The 24,799-nt window shown below is 35.5% G+C and overlaps 3 protein-coding genes across 5 annotated transcripts; 2 read left to right on the top strand and 1 right to left on the bottom strand.

The window, feature by feature from the left end:
* Positions 1 to 1,379: 1,379 nt before the first annotated feature.
* On the top strand, positions 1,380 to 6,130 carry LOC110794344 (uncharacterized). The gene is made up of 7 exons (XM_021999306.2): positions 1,380 to 1,539; positions 1,629 to 1,723; positions 2,675 to 2,775; positions 3,173 to 3,242; positions 4,559 to 4,586; positions 4,674 to 4,734; positions 5,648 to 6,130. The coding sequence occupies exons 1-7, from the start codon at positions 1,527 to 1,529 to the stop codon at positions 5,739 to 5,741; spliced, it is 462 nt and encodes a 153-aa protein (XP_021854998.1). The 5' UTR covers positions 1,380 to 1,526; the 3' UTR covers positions 5,742 to 6,130.
* Positions 6,131 to 7,067: 937 nt separating this feature from the next.
* On the top strand, positions 7,068 to 13,768 carry LOC110794323 (protein root UVB sensitive 2, chloroplastic). 2 transcript variants are annotated; one of them, XM_021999283.2, is made up of 10 exons: positions 7,068 to 7,222; positions 7,325 to 7,459; positions 7,829 to 7,917; positions 8,008 to 8,092; positions 9,457 to 9,516; positions 9,599 to 9,692; positions 9,839 to 9,936; positions 10,588 to 10,767; positions 12,676 to 12,798; positions 13,214 to 13,768. In XM_021999283.2, exons 1-10 carry the CDS (start codon positions 7,211 to 7,213, stop codon positions 13,643 to 13,645), a joined length of 1,308 nt encoding a protein of 435 aa, XP_021854975.1. In that variant the 5' UTR covers positions 7,068 to 7,210; the 3' UTR covers positions 13,646 to 13,768. The 2 variants fall into 2 exon arrangements, with proteins under 2 accessions (XP_021854975.1, XP_056684988.1); XM_056829010.1 differs by having other exon boundaries at positions 7,143 to 7,222; positions 7,346 to 7,459.
* Positions 13,769 to 14,535: 767 nt separating this feature from the next.
* Positions 14,536 to 21,334, bottom strand: LOC110794324 (DNA (cytosine-5)-methyltransferase CMT3-like). 2 transcript variants are annotated; one of them, XM_021999284.2, is made up of 21 exons: positions 21,171 to 21,334; positions 20,842 to 21,067; positions 20,708 to 20,739; positions 20,520 to 20,619; positions 19,778 to 19,885; positions 19,557 to 19,676; positions 19,385 to 19,469; positions 19,106 to 19,299; positions 18,930 to 18,995; positions 18,517 to 18,747; positions 18,314 to 18,372; positions 18,152 to 18,218; positions 17,735 to 18,064; positions 17,580 to 17,648; positions 17,414 to 17,500; positions 17,227 to 17,314; positions 16,821 to 16,948; positions 16,583 to 16,731; positions 15,901 to 15,970; positions 15,715 to 15,818; positions 14,536 to 14,829 (listed from the first exon to the last, which is right to left on the bottom strand). In XM_021999284.2, the coding sequence occupies exons 2-21, from the start codon at positions 21,022 to 21,024 to the stop codon at positions 14,679 to 14,681; spliced, it is 2,421 nt and encodes an 806-aa protein (XP_021854976.2). In that variant the 5' UTR covers positions 21,025 to 21,067; positions 21,171 to 21,334; the 3' UTR covers positions 14,536 to 14,678. The 2 variants fall into 2 exon arrangements, with proteins under 2 accessions (XP_021854976.2, XP_021854978.2); XM_021999286.2 differs by having other exon boundaries at positions 20,842 to 21,070.
* Positions 21,335 to 24,799: the final 3,465 nt, after the last annotated feature.

Here is a 24,799-nt window from a genome sequence, read left to right on the forward strand (position 1 = left end):
CGGAATTTAATAGATAGTAAAGCGGGTGTAAACCGGTCTTTAGTGTAATATTACAATTACATAAAATCTTACTATTATGCGCGCGTGGCTCGCATATACAAAAATATCTAGATTTGAAAAACGAGATAAATGATCTCTCTGAAGTTCTCCGAATAAGAGCTGACGTAATGAATTTGGGGTAATGGAAATGATATGGAATAAACTAATTATTACAAAAGGCTTTTATATGTATTGGAAAAAGAAAAAGAAAATGGGCAAAGATTCTTCATGAATAATATAGGCTATTGCATTCTCTCATGTGCTTTGTGTTATTAGAAAGCACTATATTGTATCCAAGGGTTTTTACACAGGCGCCTGTCTCATAGTTCCGCTGGTGGTAGTATAAATGCCACAACTACATGTAAAAAAAATGGTAGGAAATGAACACTTAGATTGCTTGGGATGCTTTACCAACTTTATGTGGGTATTGGTGTTATATGTACAAGTAAATGGTTGAGAACTTTCTAACATACCAAGTATAGTCTGAAATATGTTGAGAACTTTCTAACATCACCCAAGTGTAGTATGAAACATAACCACTTGGTTTGCTTATGTACAAAGCTTAATACATTCCACACAATTACTATGAAAATATCATCACATATACTTTAAAGAACAGATCAAATACAAGGATTATTGTACAAGCACATACTTACCATAATTAGGCACTATGAGTGATTTCGTAAAATTCCCAGTTTAATTCACTTCTCATTTAGACTAGTTGTCGGTTCAGTTCACTTCTAACTTGGGTTAACCCATCAGCCATTACAGATTTACGACACTGCATGATAATAAGAAGTATCAATTGCCAAAAATAAAAAATAAAATAATAATAACACCAAGATTTGGGGCACGAGGTGCTACACACATCTTCGGTAGGATTAGTTTCGCTATTGCAAAATGAGTGGGCCCATATAGTATCTCGGCTTCCCACTGTTTTTTTTTGTTTTTTGTTTTTTTATAGTGTTTCTATCTGGTTTAATTTAATATATATCGACTCCGGTATTATAATAAAAATAAATAAAAACTAATAATAATAATAATAACAAGTGTTATAGGAACGAGGAAGTCTTTGTGACTTGTGTCCATATTGGACACAAGTGAATACCAATACAGAATTTGGATTACCAATACAGAATATGTTAGCACCAATACAAATTATGTGAATACCAATAATAACACATATGACTTATATTGGTGGTATTTCTAAGCAATTTTGCATTTTGGTACTGACATATTATGCGTTGGTACTCAAGATGATTGTATTTGGATCACTTGTGTCCATGTCACTTGAGATTTAGAAACCCTCTATAGGAACCAGGTTAAAAATTCAATTCTGAAGAAAGACGTTTCGAAACTGGTTAAGAGTACCCAAGCAAGTTGATATCGATCATAAATTCACATTGTACTAGGAAACAAAAATAAACAACCTTTGAGAAAGCTCTGATCTTCTACCGGATTTTCAAATTTCCCCCGCTAAAAATTAAATGGAGTCTGAAGGTAAGATTCAATCGTGATGAACCCTATTTCCCTTTTACTTTCATTTTCTTAATTTTTTCAGTTATTCCAGATTGAAATTGATTTTCTAGGGCACCGGAATTCTTCGAACCCATCTGTAGTTTTGGCTTCCCTTTTGAGTAAAAGAGCTAAGATTCATGAAGAACTCAGAAACATCGAAAAACAGGTGATTTGACTGATTTCCCTAAATCTACATTACATGTTCTTTGTTTGAGTTTCTGGGGTTTTGTTGTTTGATTCAATATTTGCTCAAGTTGATTAAAGTAGTGATTTTTTTGGGGGTTTTGGGATTTATTTTGATATGGTATTAATCAAATTGATAGAATCTATATTTTTATATGAATTTAAGCCAATCGGTTCAACATTCAATTGATCAGAAAATGAATGGATTCCTGATTTCCTGTAAATTGATGATGAATGATGATGGAGTTTTTTAAGTATTTGTGTTCTTGTTGTTGGTTTATGCTATACAACCTTGATGTTTGAATATCCTGTATTGCACAAATGTTGTTACTGAAATCTCCTGTGATTGAATGGTTTTTCGGGTTCGTTTTTATTTTGTTCAATGAGGTCCTTCATTGCCATTGAAGGTGTTTTGTGCTATAGAGAATGTTCGAATTCGTGGCATTGTTGTGTCAAGATATATTCTTTTCTTCTTGGTACTTGAATTTGGCTATGTAGTTGTATCGCGGTGTTGGAAGTGCTTGTGTAAGACAGTAAGAGCTCATACTTTGAGGGAACTGCATATGCATGTTATTCTATGCATTTACCTTTCTTTGAGTTTTGTTGTAGTTGGGAATGGAATATTGATTAAATTCTTCACCTAAAGTGATGCCTTATCAACGTTCCTAAACATATAGACCTCTAAGATTAGATCCATTTTCAAACGGATTGTAATGCTTAAGAACTGCTTTGATTGATATATAATTATATGATCATATGATTTTATATGCAAATTTTATATGCAAATAATGCTGTAAAAAAGAAAGCAAGTTAACATTATCAACATGATTATTATGCAGTTCTTGCTTGGCTCTTAGGGAGGAATATCTTTTTCTTGTTCTTATCATCACTGATTAAGACTTAAAATGTGACAAGGGCATCGTTGCAAGTGCAGGTCTTTGACATGGAGACGACTTATTTACAGGACCCAAGCCAATGTGGAAATGTATTGAAAGGTTATGATGGGTTCTTATCTACATCAAAGAGCACTACATTGTACATCCACACACTCTTCTCCATTATCTTTTATCTCAAATTCATTCTTTAATAGATTCAGAAAGACTAATGTTAAATTTGCTTCTACGAATTACACTTTATTTCTATTACATCTAACAAAAAGAGGTATAAATCTTAATTTGTCATCATTATTCTACAATAGTTACTTTTATATCTGAAAATTCTTGACTCTTAATTTAGAGTAAAGCCTCCAAACTTTCTGATACGAAGTACTTTATAGCATAGGTTTATATGGCAGTTTCTTGTGGCAGTTTCTTTCGTGTTCTAATTGTTATACCTAAATATCTAGGGAACAATTTTAATTTGTTCGTTGGTGGAGATCTTTTTGCTAATTGTGGTTGTATATATTGTGTTTATATCTTGATCCTATTTTTAGATTGAAGAGATCTAGGAAGTTTCAACCGGAAGACAGACTATTTTCCTTATCTTCAATCACCTCACCAGCGGTATGTAATTTGCTTAGCATGTTTTTTTGTTTGTTATGAATGGTCTCTTGTGCAAAAATTAGTAATTTTAACTCGAGTGGAACACCATCAATGACAGGAGAACTTGTTTTGTCCCATCTGTTTAAGGATTTCTTGTGTGTGAAATTGTTTACCTCTGGAATAATCTGATGAAAAACTGAGTGGAATTAATGGATCTAATGCCAGTATTTATTATCAAGAACACAAGATTGTGGCACCCTTTTCTCTTAACCTTTCAATGAATCCACTTAATGTTTGAGGAATTCAGATTTTCTGTAGTGTAAAAACTGTATATGCTACCATGAGCTGAAAATGATAGGTGACACTGATGATTGATAGAAATTTGAGGACGCACGCGGAAGTTTTGATGGCCTGAATAATATAACAAAATTTCACTTTTATCATTGATTATATTAATAAGAATTGTACAACAATATTTGCGAGAGCACATGTCTCTCACTTATCTTTTTGGTAGCCTAATAGTTTGTGGGAACTCTCTTGATTGGCTCACCTCTCAACCCATGCACATACAACATATTTATAGGGGTTGTATCCTAGTTTCTAGAATTTTTTACCTCCTTCACTACTAGATTTTTCTACACACTTAACTAGATATTTCTCAAGTAAATTCTAGACATTGTTTTGGCTATATTTTTTTCGCCACTTTACTACTAGATTTTTATATAGTACATTCTAGATTTAGATTTTTCTAGATCAACATTTTAACAATGATTTAGTCAATTCTTTGAGAAATGTGATGAAAATTAGCTACAATATGTCATCAGTTGTGTTGTCCAGTTTGAATAAATTAGGATTATCATCAAGCAAAAGAGTTGATTTAAGAACTTATATTACCCTTGTTTCACAATACTTGCATCATTTCTCATTTGTACACTATTTATCAACCAACTTTGACAATCTTTCTTTTCACCCTTATGTAAGAAAAAACATAGTCACATGAGATCTTGTTTAAACTTGTATCAATGCGAGGATTCCAACTATCAACTTTTTATAATTTTTACTTATACACAATTAGAGATATTAATCTCCAAAGAAGCGTGCTGAAGTACGTGAAAAAAAGAAATGTTGCATGTATTGTGAAACGGAGGTAGTATATTGTGAAGGCACGCATGGCTATTTACCATAATGTCAGATGGAGTATCCTTTTCTCTTTCGTGCAGTTTTTGTTCAGGAATTAACTTTGCCTCTCAATGCCATATGATCCGAGTTTAATTTATTTCCTATTTTGGTGATCACTCTAATCCTTTTGTTGTGTTTGTTTGCTGGTGTTTCTATAGGCAGAAGATCAGGCACTTGGAAGAGAAGGTGTACTTTTCATCTGTTACATGAGCAATTTTCTTCCCACCAGAATTTCTTAAATCATATTCTGATGCTTCCTGCATATATTGGTAGATGCGAGATTGGAATCTGGTCCAGGTCGATACAGGGGAATTGGTGTTTTCGGAAATGGACAGTAAGTACTACTTTGTACTTTGTTCATAAAAAGGAATAGATGGTATAAAAGATTCATGTAGGAAAGTATTTCCTCGGATTGCAATGCTGTTCATAAATCATGACTATGGATCATCTTTGTCCGGTTACCATATCTATGTCATTAACGGAGCTAAATGATGCACAATTATTGCAACTTAACAAGCCTACTGTACTATGTGCATCTATCCTGGCATACTGCCTAGAGATGGCCAACGTGGCGGGTTGGGTGGGTCATAGGTGGGTTTGGTGGGTCATGGGTCGGGGATAGTTGACACACGGCCCGCTTCAGTGAACGTTAGGGTGGGTCGGGTCGTGGGTTGTGTCGGAAAAAATGGACACAATACGTGATGGGTCGTGGATTGCGTGGGTCGTGCGGGTCGAGTGGGTCCGATGGGTTTGGTGGGTTACCACACGTTTTGGGTTCTAATGTGACTTTGATGAGCCAGGTGGATTTAGACGAATCTTAGGAGCTGATGTGGGTGGGTCAGGTGGGTTTGACATAAGTGTACTTAATATATATTTAAACAATAAAATTAAAATTTGATGGAGTAGCATTTTAAAATTAAAATATACAGAAAAGTTTAAAATATGATGGAGGGTTTGATAAATCATAGGGTTAGGTGAGTTGGGTTCGTGTGTCGAGTGGGTTTGGTGTACCATGGTGGGTTGTGTCAGGTTCGATGGGGTAGATCGAAATGGGTTGTGTTGGAATAAGTCGACCCACGACACATCAAAAAAATATCCGGGTTGGGGAGGTTGCGTATGGGTCATAAGTGGGTCCGACCCCACGTGACCCACTATGGGCTGAGTCAGACCCGACCCATTGGCCATCTCTAATATTGGCTATATGTGCTACATTTTGCTCACCACAGGCTCATATGTTCGTATCACAGGGGCAAACCGAAGAAGGGAAGAGGCGCTAGAGAAGGGAAGAGAATCAAACATAACGATCAGGATTTCGATTATGATGACGAAGCTGAAATGTAGCTGTCCATTACTATAAGGAAGTTCTGCTAGCTGGTGTTTTCAGGCACTATTTAGCATACTTCTGTAGCAGATGTTCTGAAAGAGAATCAAACAAGGATCTATTTATCTAACATTGATGCTTCAGAATACAGCAGCCAAATATAAGTTACATTTTTTTTTTCTGGGGTTTGGTAGGGATGGGTGAGTACAGTTTCTGATGTACATGTTAATCAGGGAAATCGATGTTTTTTTTACTGGTAAAGAAAGTTTGAGTTCTTAATTTTACTGGTAAAGAAAGTTTGAGTTCTTAATTTTACTGGTAAAGAAAGTTTGAGTTCTTAGTTTTACTGGTAAAGAAAGTCTGAGTTCTTAGTTTTACTGGTAAAGAAAGTTTGAGTTGTTAGTTTTTAGCCTGTTTTCTCTCTTTCTTGTTCTACCAAAGAAGAAATACTTCTTCATTCACAGAACACCAACCCTAATGAGTTCCTAATTAATGTAGCAAACAATCTGTTGAAACAATCCAACTGAGATTTTCTGGTTCGCTTTCCAGTCTACTAGCGTTAATGCACGGGTGCTTGATATTTCAAATTATTTTCTTAAACAATTTAAATATCAAGTGAATAAGGGCAATGTAGATATTTTATGTGGACACCAAGGTCCTCAAAAGTTCATTTTGTATAGAGTAAAGATTATGGAGTACATTGGACAATTGATCACACTTTTATCTGTCCGCAACTAGAGTTTTGGTTGGTACGTGTGTATAAATAATTCATCTCTAAGATTTTTAATACTATGTATTTGTTTAATCTTAAAGAACAATTTCTTTTTTATTCTGGATGATTTTTTTTTTTATGTTCTTAGTGCCTACAGATACCGCATGTCTTTTCTAACTAGAAATCTAGAAAGATACAAATTAGTACAAAAACAATTGAATTTGAATTAAATATTCCAATTTCGAAATGTCAATTGCATATTCGTACTATGCAGTGCTCCGCGGTCAAGAATTATCAATTTTGACCTAAAAATTGTACTACAATGTATTTAGGTTTGATACTTTGATTCATATCAATTTCATGCTATGTCCAAAATAGGTTCGCACAACCACAAGTAAGTCGTTCGGGTTTAGATTGACTCAGATTTCTGTTTTATTCATTTCGAATGGAGTTAATCAGGCCGAGCAAGAGGTGATCAAAATTCGGATAAGGCCGAACCTTAACACAAAAATTATGCCAAAAGTTTGGCGCGGGCCGAAATAGGCTTTTAGGGATGGAGTCGGGTTCTACTCTAATAAAATGCATGTTTTAGGCTAGCCAAACTCACACTTTTCGGATCAGGTCGGGTCGGGCCAGTGGATCGGGCTGTAGTTGATCAGGTGTGGGCCGGGCTATCCAAATAAAGAAGTTCCCCAACAATCCTCCACAGTAGTCCCTGATCAATTCCCCGTCTCACATCTTTCTCTCTGGTAGTATCAACTGTCAAGTGTTAACAACATGAACCTGTTGGTGAGTACTCATCAATGGAAGTTTCAATTCAACTCAACCCTTCTTCGTGTTAAGCTTTATTTCTTTTGTCAAATTCTGAACGTTTAATTTTCTGGGTTTGAGGATAAAATACCCACAATGCAGAGGAAGGAACCCGAAAAGTTGCAGAAGGTTGAAGAATTTGGTCCTGTTTGGTGGGTTGAAACCTCCGAGAACATCTCCCGCCATTTTCAATTCGACCCAGATGGTCAATTCTCTGTTAGTCTCTCTCTCTTTTCTCTTTATCCTGGTTTCGCGTTTGTAATTGTGGTTTGCCAATTTGCAGGGAAACAAAAATTAGGGGTATTTCAGATGAAAATTGCTTCTATTATTTTGTATGTTCATTGAGATTGGTGGATTATTGGAGATGATTTCAGTTCTGGGGAGTTGAGAATTGTGGGTTGTGTTAATTTGAGCTGAAAACTGTGGAAATTTCAATTCAATTTCTGTGAAATGTGTAATTTGATTTTGTTCTTCATATGTTGTAATTCAAATTGCCTCTTGATTTCCAAAATTAGGGTTCTTCATTTGCTTTGTTTGATTTTGTGTTGTTAATGCTAAGTTGCATTTGTGTTGGGGTTTTATCAGGTAAAACTGCTTGGGGATTCAAGACCTGTGTTTAAAAGGGTGACTGAATCCTTCCTCAATACTTTCTATCCATCTGGTTATCCATATAGGTAGGATGAAATTTATTTGATATTTTTCTGCAACTAAAAAGGGAAACATTATTGACTTGCAAATGTGATGATGTTTTTGATGGTGTGCAGTGTGAATGAGGGTTATGGTAGGTATACGCAATTTCGAGCTCTACAGCATTTTACCAGTGCCGCGCTATACGTTCTCTCGACTCAGGTCATCTCTTTTAGTCCTTGACAAACTTCATACAGCATAATAGAGTTTCCTTTTTCAGTTTCACATCACTCTTAATGTCAAATTGCAATGTATGAGAAAAATCCATCTAGTAATTCTAGTACGATTGTCTCTTGTAACTTGTAGGCCATGTTACGCTAACTGAGCCGAGTAAGTGGGACATGTATGTCTCCAAGTGTGAGGCTCGTACAGAATCAAAGCACATATCACTTGATGTTTGGTTCTTTTTATTTTCATTCTGTAGGCCTGACTTCCTTAAGAATGAAACGCCACCCACCCCCATAGCTTTCGGATCCCCTTACCTAGGGATAATAGATATCTGGTAGAAATTGAAGCGACTGTCAAATATTAGAGATGAGATAGAAAAATTTAACGTGTGATAGGTGATAAAAGGAAAGGATATTAGGAGGGAAAGAAGAATTATGTGTGTATGAGAGAGACACGGTGAGAGGAAAAAAGGAGTGTTTGAGGTGACAGTGAGGGACAGAGGAGAAATAGGGGAGGGAGGAGAAGATTTGGTGATGATAAATACAGGGAAGGTCATAGAGGTAACAAGTTTTTGAAATTTAGGCGATTTAGTTGATTTTGGAATTCTTGATGTGTATAGAGTAAATAATGGATTTTTTTACTCATTGATTTGAAGAAAAGGATGAAAATTTGAGGTGCAACATTTTATTGTATGATGCAATATTGGGTATAAATGATTCGTATAGAGATGATGTAAATAGGTTTATGTAGAGATTAATCAAAGAAGATCATTTGGGCATTGTCGATCAACACATATTGCTAACGAATTAATAGTCAAAGTTAGACAAAAATATTGAATGCAGATAAGCAGTGAGGGTAGGGGTATTGAGAGAACATATCATACGGATGAATAGTGAACCAAACAATGAAAAATAAAACAGAATGGCTTAATATCCATACCATTTCTCTAAATTTATTAAATATCATTCCATTTCCTTTTATAAATTGAACAAAACTTGCCCTACACGTTTTTGCATTGAATCCTCTGAGTTAACTTTCATAACCCGGTCTGAGGTTTAAGTATTTGAAATGAGTAATTCTAGTGGAAAGAAAGTCCATGATATAACTTCTATCATGATTCATTCCACCTCCTACCCCACATTTTTTTAAATCATGTTAGCCATTACTGGAGCTCTGTGTGGGGTTGACCTCTGCCATTTCTATGTTTTAGTTTACTAGATTTAGAACCTTATTATTGGTTAGTAGTAAAATGCAATTGCATTTCTGTAGTACTATAATACTACGTAGTATAATATGCTTAATGTTAGATGAATATCCTGATGTATGTTTTTTATCATCATATTCTTACTCTTCTGCAGTCCCTGTTATTTGCTGCAGGATTACGTCCAACACCTGCACAAGCAACTGTAGTTAGCTGGGTGAGCTACTATTTCTTAGAATCGTGTTTTATTGTAGAAGCAATTTAGTTTTTAGTTGTTTTAATATGTGTAATTCTTATAGGTATTGAAAGATGGTATGGAGCATGTTGGAAAGCTAATTTGCAGCAATCTTGGTGCTAGGATGGATTCAGAACCAAAACGGTGGAGGATTTTTGGTTAGTTTAGTACAAAACCTTTTTTTTTAATGATAAATAGATATAACTTGACGTCTTTGTTTGAAGCATATCTTGTACTCAGTCCTATTTTTAAGCCTGTTTTAAACTCTGTTTGATGCATATCTTTGTGGTTCCACATCTTTCAGCTGATGTTCTATATGACATGGGCACTGGCTTGGAAGTTTTGTCTCCATTATGCCCACATCTGTTTTTACAAATGGCTGGCCTTGGAAATTTTGCAAAGGTATTTTTTTATTCCACCTATGAATGTATATCTATCAACTATCAGGAATTTTAAAGCTAATTTGGAATCATGCATCATTATCATTATCATTACCTCATTGCCTCAAAGAAGCTCCCGGAACAAGCAGGGTAAAGGGGGGTCGGACGTATGCAACCTTACCCCCGCAATTGCACAGAGGACAAAGGTTGTTTCCAATTGACCCAAAAGCGATAACGGGACAACGGGACGCCCATCTTCTACTTCATGGAAAGGAAGCGAAGAGGTTTAAAGAGCCATTTTGATTTAGTCCATTACATCCTAAAGCTAAAAGAACAAATGAATCTATGGCTCCATCAGAAATGGACAATTGTAATTCTGATTTGGAATGCTAACAAAAAACTCTCTTAAAAACCTGTTAGCATTTTTGGCCTTCTGTGTATTATCTTTTTCTATAGTTGTAGACATGCTTATGCAGTTATGCTACGTATCTTACATTCAAAAGCATCCAAGCCAGTTGAGTTGTTGATGTTTTCTTGTTATTGTTTGGTTGTTGCTGGGGATAAGAATTATTGCTGTCTGGCCTTTTATGTAACGCCTTTTTGAGCCAATTTGGTCATCTTCTCACTATACATTCACATGTAGTTTTTCTAATAAGCTCATTTTGCATGATAGGGAATGGCAACTGTTGCTGCTAGAGCCACGAGATTGCCACTTTATTCTTCATTTGCGAAAGAAGGAAACCTCAGTGATCTGGTCGCTAAAGGGGAGGCCTTATCAACTCTCTTCAATGTTTTTGGAATGGGGGCAGGAATCGCACTTGCATCCACTGTCTGTTCATCCATGCAAGGAAAGGTGAAGTTTTACCTTACTGTTATTGCTTGTTGGATGCTGAAATGTTTTGTACCTCTAAATCCGTTCCTTTATGTGCTAATGGTTCATTGTCAAACTATGATACGTTCATGACTCTTTTGGCATTTGGTACGGGGGTTTCAATAAAGGGAAAGAGAATCAACTACCTTTATTCCCTCTGTTGTTTGTTTTGTTATTTTAAACCCACTACCCACCACGAAAGCCGCCGCCACTCACCGGAAAATAAACCCCACCACGACCTTACCCACCTCAAAATCACCGGAAAAGCCTACCACCCAGCCTCGAAAACCACTGCCACTCACTGATAATCAAACCGACCGACCCGAAAAACCCTCCACCACCCGGAAACTCAATCACTCATTGGAAATCAAACCCTAAACCACCTGAAAACCACCGTCATCCACCTGGAAACAACCTCCACCAATCGAAATCAACCCTCACCCCCAAAAATAACCTCCACAACCCAAAATTCACACCCAAAAATCAGATCTGATAAATATTTCACTTACCTCTAATTTAGAGAGAGAAATTAACTCTAACTTGAAAGTAAGACGACGTCCAAGAGGAAAGGGCGGCGGCCGGCAACCATGGAGAAGGACACACCACTATGGTAATGGTGGATGTGGTTAGAAAGGGAAAAAGGAAGGTGTGGTTTTTTTGGGAGGAATGTAGAAAACACGTGATGGTGGAGGTTGAGAATTAAGAGTTCGAGATTCCCTTTGTTGTGTCAAAACAAACAACATAAGACATTTGAGGGTTTAGCTTTCCGTTCTTCTTGTTTCCCTTTCTCAAACTCTTTCCCTTTCCCCTTCTCGAACCAAACGCACTCTTTTGATATGTGGGAATCGTTTTCCGAGGGTACGAGTGAAAAGGTGGGGAGTGAGAATGAAATTTTCCATTCCTAATTCAGTATACAAGTATCAGAACATGGGGAAAAGGTGAAAGTATCTAAAATATGTCAAAATCACATTAACCAATTGTTTTATGTAGGCATTATTTCTTTAAGCCCAAGTCTTAATCGCTTAAACCCAGCCCTTTCCAGGGAATAATAATGTGGAAATAAGAGACCTCTTGTACCAAACATGGTTTTCACAGGAATCAACTGATCTTTTACATCCCGTCTCTTTTAATTTCCTCAAACCAAATGAGCCATCAGATAAATTCTTTACTGATCATAACACCAACTGTTACTGTTTTGCTGCAACTCTGTGATTCTTCATCATGATCATTTGAATCTCCAAGTAGACTATTGTTTTTTAATGTGTGAACCTAAAGGATAAAATCTAGATGAGGTTTTGATTTACTTAATGTCAAAGATAAGCATAATTCTGTACAAGGGAGAAGTCAATAGATTGGTTTTCTGTAAATTCTCTAGCCACTCTTCTAGTGTGTAACCTTGTCGCATTCCTTGAGTGGGAGGATTTGATTATGCATTAAAAACCAACTAATTTGATTCCCTTTACTACCATTTTACTTTTCTGGTCTAAATTCTGTATTTTTTTATCCGAAACCATTTAGTGCTACTAAACCTAACTTTGCAAATGGATGCGCATTCATCAACCTTGACAATAGAGCACAAATTCTGATGAGATCTTTACACACTTCGGCTTTGTTCATTTCCCCAACTTGAATTCCCCTTATCTGAATTCATTGCCCTTTATAACATAGTTGAAAATTGAACATAATTTTTCAATCAAGCCGGATATTGAACATGAGTAGACTGTAGGCCTTATCAGAACATATTATGTCTTATTTGAACTTTGTTTCCTTATCTATTTATATTAGCCCTTATCGAACTTATTTTTCCTGAAACTTTTTGTTAGGTTTTTAAGGCCGAAGCCTTCATTGTGGTGTGCTCAGTGGTTCTAATCATTTTACATTGTTATACAGGTTATTGCTGCACCCCTTCTTTCAGTTCTGCATGTATTTAGTGTTGTAGAAGAAATGAAAGCTGTTCCTGTCAACACATTAAATCCTCAGAGAACCGCTTTGCTGGTGGCTGATTTCATAAAGGTTGGTTTTCTACTCGCGATTTTTCATTGTTTTGTATAAAGATTTTGTGGACCGGGTCGGGCTTTGGGTCGAGCCCACGGGTTGTGCCCTAAACGGTCCTGGTCCATGTCAAACCCACTTTGCATCGGACCAGGCCGAAAGTTTCGAAACAGGGACCATGCCCGGCACAAACCCACAGGACGGGCAGACCGTCATGCCTAAGCCTAATTTTACTTAATTTAGCGTGTTTTGCCGTACTGTGTCTTGTCGTGCTTTTTCCAAAAAAATTGTGGCTCAAGCCCGGACCACAACTTCGTGCTCGTGTCGGGCCGGGCTTTTCATGCAGATCGGGTCGGCCCACATCCATCTTTAAACTTCTATACTTATAACTTTTAAGTGCACGCCATTTGATTCATTTCATTTATTATACTTTCAGATGGGCAAGATATCGACCCCTGCTAACCTCAGATATAAGGAAGACCTTCTATTTCCCGGGCGCCTCATAGAAGACGCAGGAAACGTTATAGTTGGAAGAGCTCTCCACAAGGTTACCAAACCATCAAGTTTCCAAAAATGGAAAGAAATGTTTCCGGAAGAAAAGTTCGTATTAAGCCAAGGTAGCAAATGGACCAACATGGTGTTAGAGCAAAATGCCAGTGGAGAAGATGCTTTAAGAGGGTGGTTAGTTGCCGCGTATTATGCTTCAAATATCGAGCAATCTTTCGACGGTCTTAGCCCTAATGTATTGCTCGAGTCTTACGAGAGAATGGAGAGTGTTTTTCCGCGGTTTCTATCTGAACTTCAGAGTAACGGATGGCATACAGATCGTTTTCTTGATGGAACAGGGTGCCGTTTTTCTTCTCAGTGATCTTAATTTAATTTTATTTTGACAGTCATATTTTTCTGATATTTTGCCTTATAATTAGATGAATAAATACATTCAGCTTTTTATCTATGAAAAAAATGTATGAAGTACTTTCTTATGTGTTTCTGATCCTTATTATCTTGACTGAATGACTGTTAGGGTGTTAGCTTGTTCATTCTGTTCAGATGAATAGGTGAAAATTTGCCAAAACTTTGTGTAGTAACTTCACCCAACTTGGAATTTGGGCGGTATAAAAGGCGCAGGTACATGTATGGAAGTATGGAACTATGGAAGTAGAAAATGGGCAATAACTCAGATATAAACGTGTCAGGTCGTGTTCGTGTCGAATATAAACCAGTTAAAACCTCAACACTAACCTGATCCGTTTCATAAATGTGTTGTGTCGTGTTATGTTGACCCATTTAACTAATCGATCGTGTCGAAAACTCTCGACACTAACCTGTTTTTTTCGTGTATGGATTGTGTCGTGTTTAGTTGATAAAGTTGACTCTATTATAAGGGCTTATTACCAAATGCATTAAAGTATTTGTTGTTTTTTTAAGCGACTTAAGTCATGTCAGTTTCGTGTTGAGAATCTCAACACTAACCCGACCCATTTAGTTAAACATGTGTCGTGTTGTCCCGTTTAATTAAAGGTCGTAAACCTTGACACTAACCTGCTTTTCTCATGTCCGACTCATTTCATGTTATCCTTTCGTGTCAGATTTTGTCAGCTCTACTGATTATTTTTACTACCGAATGAGCAACAATTTGGCCTAATTACTTAGCAAAATTGTACTTGCAGATTGTTTCCAGACCCTAAACCTAGTAAGAAATATATTGAACAAACTTTGCACAAAAGATAAATTTAGTAGAAGAAATTAACAACCGAATAAATTAAAGAGGAAATCACATTTCTTAATCAATGTTTCCCTAATGATCAATTTGAATCACCACTAATGTTTTCATAAAATTACACTCATGTTTCCTGCTTGATAATTCTAATGATAATCTGATAATTCTAATGATAATCATCTCAATGTTGATTAAGAGCTAAACAATGTGGAAACTTAAAAGGAAGTGTCATCAATGGCTGTTCATCCCCAAGTCGTTGGCTTGCCATGCCGAACGCGTAACCAAGAGCAGTAGCAACCGGTACCGCTACAGCATTGCCCACTTGTATGTACCTATCAATGGTTTTCAAAGGGAAAGGAAGGAAATAACATCATATAAACAAGTTCTACAATGAGTAGTACATTTCATATTTTCTTAGATTCAATTGAATCTTCGTCTTCAATTTTGACAATTAGACTTTTTTCAGTTAAATTCAGATGATATATGTTCAAACAAAATAAGTCGAATAAAACAAATTCTACAATGAGTAGTACATTTTATATTTTCTTTGATAATACAGGGAAGATTTAGAGAGCTCTTATAAATAAGTGGTCTTTTTAGAAGTTGTTATGCTAAGTTGTTATGTGCTCTTTGGCCCTCTCTTAATCTTTATTCTTGTGTTCAGAGATTTATTTCTTTGTGATTAGAATCAATTGAATCTTTATCTTCAATTTCTACAACTAGCTATAAGTTCGGGAAAAACAAGGGTTGATCAAGTACAATGTATAACTAATAGTATAAGTTTTGATAAGAGCATGATTAGCACTGGTTTGAGCTAAGACTTACACATCAGCTTTTTATTAATTTTTATTTATTTTCAATTTCTTATTCTTGTTGACACACTTTCAGACTTACTTTATTTTTCACTTCACCCCTTATACTCATTCAAAACTTGTGAAATAAAAATAATTAAGACATAATTTCCTGTTTAAACAGAGTCTTGAAATATCAAGACTCTTGCTCAGACTTTTATCATACTCTCCCACTTAAATGAGAAGTCTTATGTTAATGGTCCATAAAACTATTAATCAAACTATTGCTCACACTAGCACTATTCTTGCTCTAAGTTCTAATAAGTTCAATTAAGTTTAGATGAGATGAGTTCAGAAAAAAATAAGTAAAAATCAGGTGAATAGTCATGCAAAGAAAGTTTGGAAATAGACTCAATCAAATCTCACCTCTCTTTGACAGGACCATAGAGTTTGTAGCAATCAAGAAAACCTTGTAGCCTAGCATTTTCTCTGATAGTAAGCACTCTATCCTGCTGAGGATGCAGGACAATCTGTGTACAAAAAGAGATCAGAACTTCAACATAACAGCAGTTTTATGTGTTCCAACAAGTTTTGACAGGAATGATTGATTACCTGGTTATGAGGTTCTGCTCGGGTAACAACAGTGGCAACAGTCTCATCCCACCACAACCTACCAAATGGTCTGAAAGAAAGAAGTCGTACATTAGATCATACATAGGTGTTGTTTGGTTGATATGAAAAACCATGGGAATGTGTAACTTCTTAGGAATTGGAAGGTTGTAGTGTTGTTTGTTTTGCAAAAACATGGGAAGTCACACTTCCTAAGAACTTCTACTTCCCACAAAATGGAGGAAGTTAAGCAACTAGGTCCCCAAAATGTAGTGTTGTTTGTTTTGCAAAAACATGGGAAGTCACACTTCCTATGAACTTTTACTTCCCACAAAATGGAGGAAGTTGCTTAACTATGTCCTCATAAGCAAGTGGAACATCTCATAGGAAGTTACTTCTCATGTTCAACCAAACAGCATTTCCTACTTCCTGGGAAATAGGAACTTCTACTTCCCACAAAATGGAGGAAGTTGTTTAACTATGTCCTCAAAGGCAAGTGGAACTTCTCATAGGAAGTTACTTCTCATGTTCAACCAAACAGCATTTCCTACTTCATAGGAAATGTTACGTAGGAAAATATTTTTCCGAGGAATTTTTGCTTCCTATGGTCAACCAAACGTTACCCTAGAATGAACCCAGTTCAGAAAAGAGCAAGAGAAAAGAAATGGACATTGTTTTCACATACTTTGAAGAAGTGCCGCGAACAAATGTGATTGCATAGTCAGGCACCAAAGGCTTCCCTGAACTAATGAGCACTCTTTCCATAGAAGGATCCAAGTACACCTTGTTCTTTGCATCAACTAGAACTCCAGGCAAGTTTCTAAAATTTGCTCCCTGTTGAAAATGCCAAGGTATAAGAACAAAAGAAGGGGAAGGAAAAACTCATTTTAAGGTTTTTTTCCAAGGAAAAAAAGTTATGCAACCTTCTCTTTTGGGATGCGGCACACTCTCTCAAAGTCATCATCGTTCAATCGCAGTGGGTTGTGGTCGTAAAGGATGTTGTTTGTAGGAAAACTTGAAACTACATGTGTATCGTTGAAGGATACCATCTCTGTAAAACAGAATTACAAAGGTTGTTCTAAGAACATTCAAGTTATAAAAAAGTGATCTAGTTTTGTAAAAGTGATTCAATGCAATATCCTAAGAACTAGAGTAGTATATCCATATACTTTTGAATAATAAAATCTCTATTCTTTTCACCTTGTTTTCACTTATTTCAGGGAAAAATAAGTTCAAATAAGATAAATTCAGATAAAATAAGTGAAAATCAGGTGAATATACATATACTATATCCATATACTATGGCACTAGTACAAGCAAATAACTTACGCGCTCTTGGCAGTCTGATGTACTGTTGAAATTCTGATTGAGAATCTCCCTCGTAGTCCATTTCTTCTCTATCTTCACCATTCGTTACCTACATGTAAACATCACAAAACAGTACTTTACTAAATAAGTATAAAAGAAATCTGAACAGAACTGTTTTTTCCATGTGAAACATACAACAAAAACTTACAGAAGGTAAATCTGAGATAGCATCCTTCAATAAGAGAGCCCTCTCTAGCTTAACAGAACTGTTTTTTCCATGCGAAACATGAATGTCCTGCATAATTTAACAAGTATTATACTGTCAGTAATTTAAAACATTTCATCAGTTGAATCTTTATTGTGGAAGGCCATACCGAGAACTCTACAGGAACCCCGCCTCTTGCAATCACTTCATGAGTAGGTAGAGGAAACTGTGGAAGTTTCTGTCATAAAACAAAGAAGTACCTGTGAGTTTTAACTTGCAGGAAGAAGGGGTAAAGCCAGTTTGTAAAACAAGTTAGCAATTAACCTGTGAAGTGTGGGCGCCCCACAAAAACACTCGCATTCTATATTGGGGAAGGCCATATGATCCAGCTGCCATGATCCCCATCCGTGTTTGGTAGTTCATACCAATGAGTCTACCAACAGCATACCGCCCCAAGAAACCTCCAGCGAACCTCAGTAAATCCACAACGTTCTCCATTAATACATACTTGGGCTTTAAAAAGTTAATGATGTCCATATACACCACAAGTTGTTGGTTCTTCTCGTCATTCAAAGGGTTTACTGTATTTCTAAAGCGGTTGAATCCACTAATCCCTTGACATGGAGGTCCCCCGCAGATGAAATCAGCATCCCCCTATACATTTACATTGAAATAAAGCAGTGAAATACTACAATGAAAAGATATCAGGTAACACCATTCAGGAAAACACATATTTCTTACTGGAAGAGGCAACAGTTTTTCGTTGTATCCTCTTGAAACAAACTCTTTGATCCGTTCCTCAGAGCCACTGAATTAGATGAAGTAAAACAGTTAGACCCAAATATGAATACAGCACAAAATCATACTAACCAATTACTAATGATGAAAGATATTTTGGTATACCTTAAGCCATCAATAGGCTCCCATGTATCATACTCTGATGTATACCCCTTCCAGCTTACCTGTAAGGAAAAGGAACATAATTAAGTTGTGAAGACAATTGCAGTTGTTAAAAAGAATTACTACAAAGAACATATGATTCTGCAGAAAAAAAAATCAGACAAATGTATCAGTGATGAAGTCTATGCAAGTTAGGGAGAAAATACCTTGAAGTAAAGTCCGCGTTTTTTCATATAATTAGGATCTCCAAAGCAAATGTCAAGGATATTCTCAACCTCAAATTCTCCGGGTTCTAATGGAGAATCATCATCTTCTTCTTCCTCTTCCTCGGAATTTGTCACCTCTGAGGGGGGTGCAGGTGACAACACATATTCATTGCAAAGCTTTTCCCATTCCATTAACAAGGCTAGGAAATCCCCAGCCATCTCATTTCTCACCTGTTAAAGCATTTATGTTATTTCCTTGTTTCTTAAAGTTCTTTACACTTATTATTTGCACAGACTGCAATGCAATATTTAACCACTACTATGACCAATTCTATGTGAAAAAATGATTTTAAAAAAAGTGTATTTGTTACTACTCCAATATTAGTAGAGGAAAGCAAGAGTTTGAATGTTACCTTTGTTTCAGGATGGTTGTTCCGTATGGATTCGCAAGCATATTCGTTCAAATCAACCGCCCATCTCTAGGAAACATTTTTAAGGAGATAATAAATCAATCAAATTCGGCACTAACATATTAACATACACTGTATTTTGTAGATCTTCTAAAACATGAAGTAATAGTTAAGCTTACATTTACTAGTTTTATGCCGGATAAGGTTGCACCTAAGCATAGCCCTGTAGACATAGCTCCACAACCGGAATATAAATCCAATAAACTGAATTCTTTTTTCGCAGTACTAGAATCATCATCAACAGCTTCATTTGAACTGTGATCACTTGAAATAGTTGATGAAGTATCACTACCAGTTCCTTCATTTTGCTCATCTAAAACGTTAAGAATTCTGAAGTTAAAAACAATGATGAAACACGAACTTTAAACTCAACTATGATGGGGTTAAAACACACATACCTTGAACCATATTTTCAAATGTCAAATATGGCAATCTATATCGCATTTTACAATATAGATACTCATTAGGCTTATCTGCACCAACCTGTTGAAATTCGAACAATCAGATTTCTTAAAGAACAAATATACATTACCAGCAAAATGCAGAGAAATGTAACTATATGCATCATACATCTGAAGGGTTGATGTCAATTTTCACTTTTTCAACAATGCAACCAAGTTCATTGTCATCTTTGACATCAGAGAAAAACACTTGTTTCTTGTCTATGAAGTTCGCATGATCTTTAATGACCTGTTTCAGAAAAGAATTATACCAAATTAGCATAAAACAGTTCTTGGTATGAACAAAAAGAAGACAAATTGTGTGATTCAAATGAAACAAAGTAGACTCACAGAATCATCAGCTCTATAAAACCATTGAGCTGTAAGGTATTGCTTCTTGTCTATACCCTCGAAGAATTCGACTATTTTTGCAATATAGTTTGGTTTTCCTTCATCTCCCTGGAAAGCAAACATTGTGTGAAACCAACAATATTCGAAGTATGCAACAACAAGTTCATTATTGACTACTGAATTCAACTACAGCAGTTCAATTGCATATCCTAGCTGGACTTGTCAAATGACCAACTCAACCAAAAGCTTAACTTGATGGTTGAAGCCCCTAAGATTAGTTTTTTACTCTATCACGCCCCTTCACTTGTAGTGTAGTGGCTCCAATACCGTGTCAAAGGACCAAATCAACCAAAAGCTTGAGTTGATGGTTGAAACCCCAAGATTAGTTTTATACTCTATAAGGACTCGACATGTAAAAGAGTTTGATTCAAACTAAGGATGTTAACGAAGTTGACTCTACTAATCAAAAACCATGAATTAAGCATTCTGAAGTCCATTTAGGCGAGTTGAGGAGGTTGACTCTACTAATCAAAACCTTTCATTGAGCTTAAGTTAGTTAAAGGGTGTCTTAATTTTCAACTTATCACCCCTATTAGGCAAAATAAGCTTAATTCTTGTACTAGCTTGCAGAATTGAGGTATATAAAGATCAATCAAGCAAAACTAGTAGCAATGTTACACTACCAAAGTGAGGTAAATTTTTAACACACAATAACATTTTGGTATCCAAGTATGTATAATACCTGAATGTAAACATCATCATGAAGTTTAATTATAATCCCATCAACAAGAGCTTGAGTGTAGTGATTAGAAGCTTGCAAAATTTCCTCACAATTCCATTCTCTGGGAAGCAAAAACAACAATAATTCAACTCAAAAATTCAACCAAAATGACAAAATTTAAATACTTTTTAATACAAAGTATTGCTTACATTTTAAAGCTTGCTGCATTTGCCTCTTTAGCCTGAAATATCAACCCCAGGAAAAAAAAAAGTATGAGAAAAACAAATCAATTAAATGCATTTTTATGCCCAATTAGATAGAAAAAAAAACAAAAAATTGTTACCTTACAAAGGTAACGATGAGGCCATTGTTCTTTCGCTTGTTGAACAGGTACGGGATTTCCGGTGAAACGACATTCGTCAATGTCGTCTTTAGAAACCACCCGTTTCTTCTTCGGGCATGGTACAGGACATTCGGCGAAGCTTCTCTTCATACTCACATTCTCCTCCGCCATTGTGTCCGCCATTGAAATTCAGAGCTCGATTCGTTGAGAATTGCAATTCCAGTTCCTGCTAGTAACACACAATACAGTACAAATTGCAGATTTGAACAAAAACACTTCGAAAATTCAGTAAAAATAATTAAAAAATTGAAGCGCTTGAATGAATTTACCAGTAAGTATGGAATTGTGACGAGTGAGTGAGTTCGGAGAAAGGAAGAGGCGCAATTAATGGTTGGAGAAGACGAAACGAACTGAATGAAGAGAGAGGAAGAGAGAGAAAGTGGGTTAAATTGAGGGTAGAGGGAGAAGGAGTGGAGGTGAAAATGGATATGGAAATGTTTTTTTTTTTTGGGGAAATTTTAGATTTTGAATTATGAGCGGGAAATGCAGAATTATGTGAATTTTACATTTTTACTGATTGCCTATTTCGTGATTTTTTTACCAAGAATAGACCACTAGGTTTTTTTTTTTTAACCAAGAATAGAGCACTAGGTAATAGGGGTGGAAATGAGCCGAAATCTAACCTGGCTCGGCTTGATTTGGTTAAATTTAGTTAGAATTCGAGTTAGAGCTCACCTCGAGTTTAATAATCGTTATGGAACTACGGTTGATAAGCCTTCACGTTTTTTCGAACCTTTTCTTGATAAACTGATAAAACATATCCCAAGAATAGTTATGATAATATATTATCTTAATCGACGTGCAACAAGATCATATTTTCCTTTGACAAGTCATGTAAAAAGTTCTCCTCTCTTCATCATTCAATTAACAAGTTAGGCATTATCATTAAAGGTTACATAACAGTCTCAAAACATGGATAACTTTTCTTTAAATTAACGAGCTCACGAGTTTTTCTAGCCGAACACCATTGTGTTTGAGCTTGGTTCATTTAATTACCGAACTATTAATTCAAGCTCAAGCTTGGTTAATTAACAAATGAATTGAGCTCGAGCCGAACTTTTATCGAACCGATTCTGAATTGTTCACGCACGAACAGTTTGTATGTGTCCACTAGCCACTAGCTACCAGCCAATACTCATTACTCATTGACAAACTAGATTTTTTTCATGTATTTTCAAATAAGTTTTATTCGATTCAATTAAGTTCATACAATATTGATTTATTAATGGTCTCAAGTTAATCTAGAAGCATCAACAATTAATATTACCATTCAATGTTACTCCGTATGTTTCATGTGTTATATCTTTAATAAGTACAAGCTAGTTGGATATCATATCAACAACACAACAAGCACCGACAGCTTTGATCGGATATCCAAAGACATGGTTGGGTTAGTTATGAGAAACTTAGATGGAGACAAATTGTGATTACAGACAATGGTATGATTTTATGTACGTGTTGTACTTATTGGAGCTAAAGTTGGATGAAATTTTATGTGTATGCTTTGTAACAAAACAAAAAAAAAATCGCTGCAAATGAGTCACAGAGGCGGGGATGAAAATTGAATTTAATTGTTCATTAAATATTTATTATATTCCGTAAAATAGAAAACGGGTCTAGACGCCTAAGCAACCGACAAAGATAAAATTGAAAATGGGTCTAGGCGCCTAAGCAACCGACAAAGATAAGAGTTATAGGTTTCAAAAAGGTTTGAGACAACTCAAATATGGTAACAATTGATTTTAAGAATATTCCAAGATATATTAATTCGTCAATTATCAAACACTCGATTAGAACTCTTTATTGATGAACGATTTTCCTGGAAATAGCTAAATTGAAAACTAATTCCCAACTTGCATTGGTTTAAAACCTATTTCCCATGGTACCGTCCACGTAGGATCGGGTAAGAGTTTCGTATAATTTTTTAAAAAAAATTCAACATAAAACCGCTTAAGGTATTAGCGGTTCATATATTAGAACCGCTAACACTAGTAGCGGTTTATACTAAAGAACCACTACCACTGTTAGCGGTTCATATTATTATGTCTTTCCAGCGCATGATTTAACATAAAGAACCGCTACCACTGTTAGTGGTTCTTTAGAATAAACCACTACCACGGTTAGTGGTTCTAATATATGAACCGCTAATACCGTTAGCGGTTTTATGTTGAACTTTTTTTCAAAAAAATATACAAAGCTCTTACCCGATCCTACGTGGACGATACCATGAAAATTAGTTTTTAAACCAATGCAAATTGGGAATTATTTTTCGATTTAGCTATTTCTAGGGAAATCGCTCCTTTATTGGTAGTCTGAAAACTCAAAGACGATGAAATTTTGAGGGAATTCTTCATGCTCAGGTCAATTTACCTCTAATTGATGATCAAATATGATTGTTCAACATACTTATAAGGTCAAGATGAATAATTGAATACTATTAAACGTTTACTTTATGAATTTTCATGATAATTTAATAAAAATGGTAATTCAATAATACAAAATACATTAATCAAGATGATGCTCATATAACAGAAGAATTAGTAGCTTTCATTAGAATAATTGACCACAATATATTTATTGGACTTTTGAGTGATGTACTTAGCTTTATAGTCTTTTAAGCACTTAATTATCCCCTTTCCAAATAAAACAATGTTAAATTAAAAAATATAGTCCAAAAAGATGGATGACTTTGAAGGCACGTCACTTGATTCTTTGACAATTAATAGTAACTTATTAGAAAAACTAATTGGGTTGTCCACACAAAACTACGTACTAAGGTGTACATATTGCACATATGTAGATACATATATTTTTGAACCTTTTGCTCAACCACATACATTGGAGATTGAAGTCCAAGGGAAAAATGAATGAAGATACCATGTCTATTGTAAAGTAAAATATCGAGCTAACACATTCTACATATGAAGTAAAACTAGTATTTGGGCCCGGGCGATGCCCCGGATTATTTCGTGAATAACAATAATTATCATATTTTTTAAATGAAATTTTGTTTGATTTTGTTTTTCATAAGATAATTTTTCTATATTATATTAATATTTATTTTGCACAGATAACATGTAAAAGATTGTAGCTCAATTGGTTAATGGTTTACTATTGAAAGTGGAGGTTGCGGGTTCAAATCTTATGCAAACCATATACCTTTTTTATAAATGAAAGTGGATATATAGAATGGATTTGTGGATTGAGGGAGAGCGCCACGTGGCATGTAAACGTTTGTAAAAACACTTTTTAATATATAGTATAGATAGATTGACCTTGTAACTTAAATTAAGTTCATAAATTCGAGTTTCACCGGTTATTTCGTCGCCTGCTTATGCTTTATAGTCGGAATACCTTACAACCTCTTTGCTTTCAAAGCGTTGACCTGCATAGCTATTAAAATATACTTCGTACTTATCTTTATTTCAGAATGACATAAAAGTATTACTATCATTGGATTAGCGATATATTAGCCCACCTCTGTCATTTCCTTTCTCGAAGTATACATGGTAATTTTGTTGAACAGATAAACTCAAAACAATAAATATAATATTTATTCTCAAAATTATAACAAATTAAAAGACTCCCCGCGTCAAAGGTTATATAAAAAACAATGTGAAACAGGGCATTCATAACTATCATATCGGTCTCGAGCATCTACAAAACTACAATTACGATCGTGGTTTTGCAGAACTACTATTTTGTTTGATCAAAATTATTTAGTATTTGCTACTCCAGTTTTTTCTTTCTTTTATATGTCCCATGACTATTTTATTAATTAATTAATTTTATCTTAAAAGAAATCGTGCAATAAATATTATATACACGATCTTATCTGTACATGCAACCAATCGACGTGCACTCTTAAATCAGCGCGTTTCCTTTGAGACCAGTCACA

Source organism: Spinacia oleracea, chromosome 5 (assembly GCF_020520425.1).
Source record: "Spinacia oleracea cultivar Varoflay chromosome 5, BTI_SOV_V1, whole genome shotgun sequence".
NCBI classification, from domain to species: Eukaryota; Viridiplantae; Streptophyta; class Magnoliopsida; order Caryophyllales; family Amaranthaceae; genus Spinacia; species Spinacia oleracea.

What these genes read in the sequence shown, in the direction of transcription:
- LOC110794344 (XM_021999306.2), top strand. An exon ending in ACATCAAAGAGCACTACATT is followed by an intron (nt 2,776 to 3,172) that starts GTACATCCACAC and finishes TCCTATTTTTAG; the next exon opens with ATTGAAGAGATCTAGGAAGT. An exon ending in TCAGGCACTTGGAAGAGAAG is followed by an intron (nt 4,587 to 4,673) that starts GTGTACTTTTCA and finishes ATATATTGGTAG; the next exon opens with ATGCGAGATTGGAATCTGGT.
- LOC110794323 (XM_021999283.2), top strand. An exon ending in CCATCTGGTTATCCATATAG is followed by an intron (nt 7,918 to 8,007) that starts GTAGGATGAAAT and finishes GATGGTGTGCAG; the next exon opens with TGTGAATGAGGGTTATGGTA. An exon ending in GCCTTGGAAATTTTGCAAAG is followed by an intron (nt 9,937 to 10,587) that starts GTATTTTTTTAT and finishes TTTGCATGATAG; the next exon opens with GGAATGGCAACTGTTGCTGC.
- LOC110794324 (XM_021999284.2), bottom strand. Translation starts at nt 21,024, where the DNA reads ATGGCGGACACAATGGCGGAGGAGAATGTGAGTATGAAGAGAAGCTTC. An exon ending in CTCATCGTTACCTTTGTAAG is followed by an intron (nt 20,740 to 20,841) that starts GTAACAATTTTT and finishes TTGATATTTCAG; the next exon opens with GCTAAAGAGGCAAATGCAGC. An exon ending in TTGACATCAACCCTTCAGAT is followed by an intron (nt 19,470 to 19,556) that starts GTATGATGCATA and finishes GAATTTCAACAG; the next exon opens with GTTGGTGCAGATAAGCCTAA.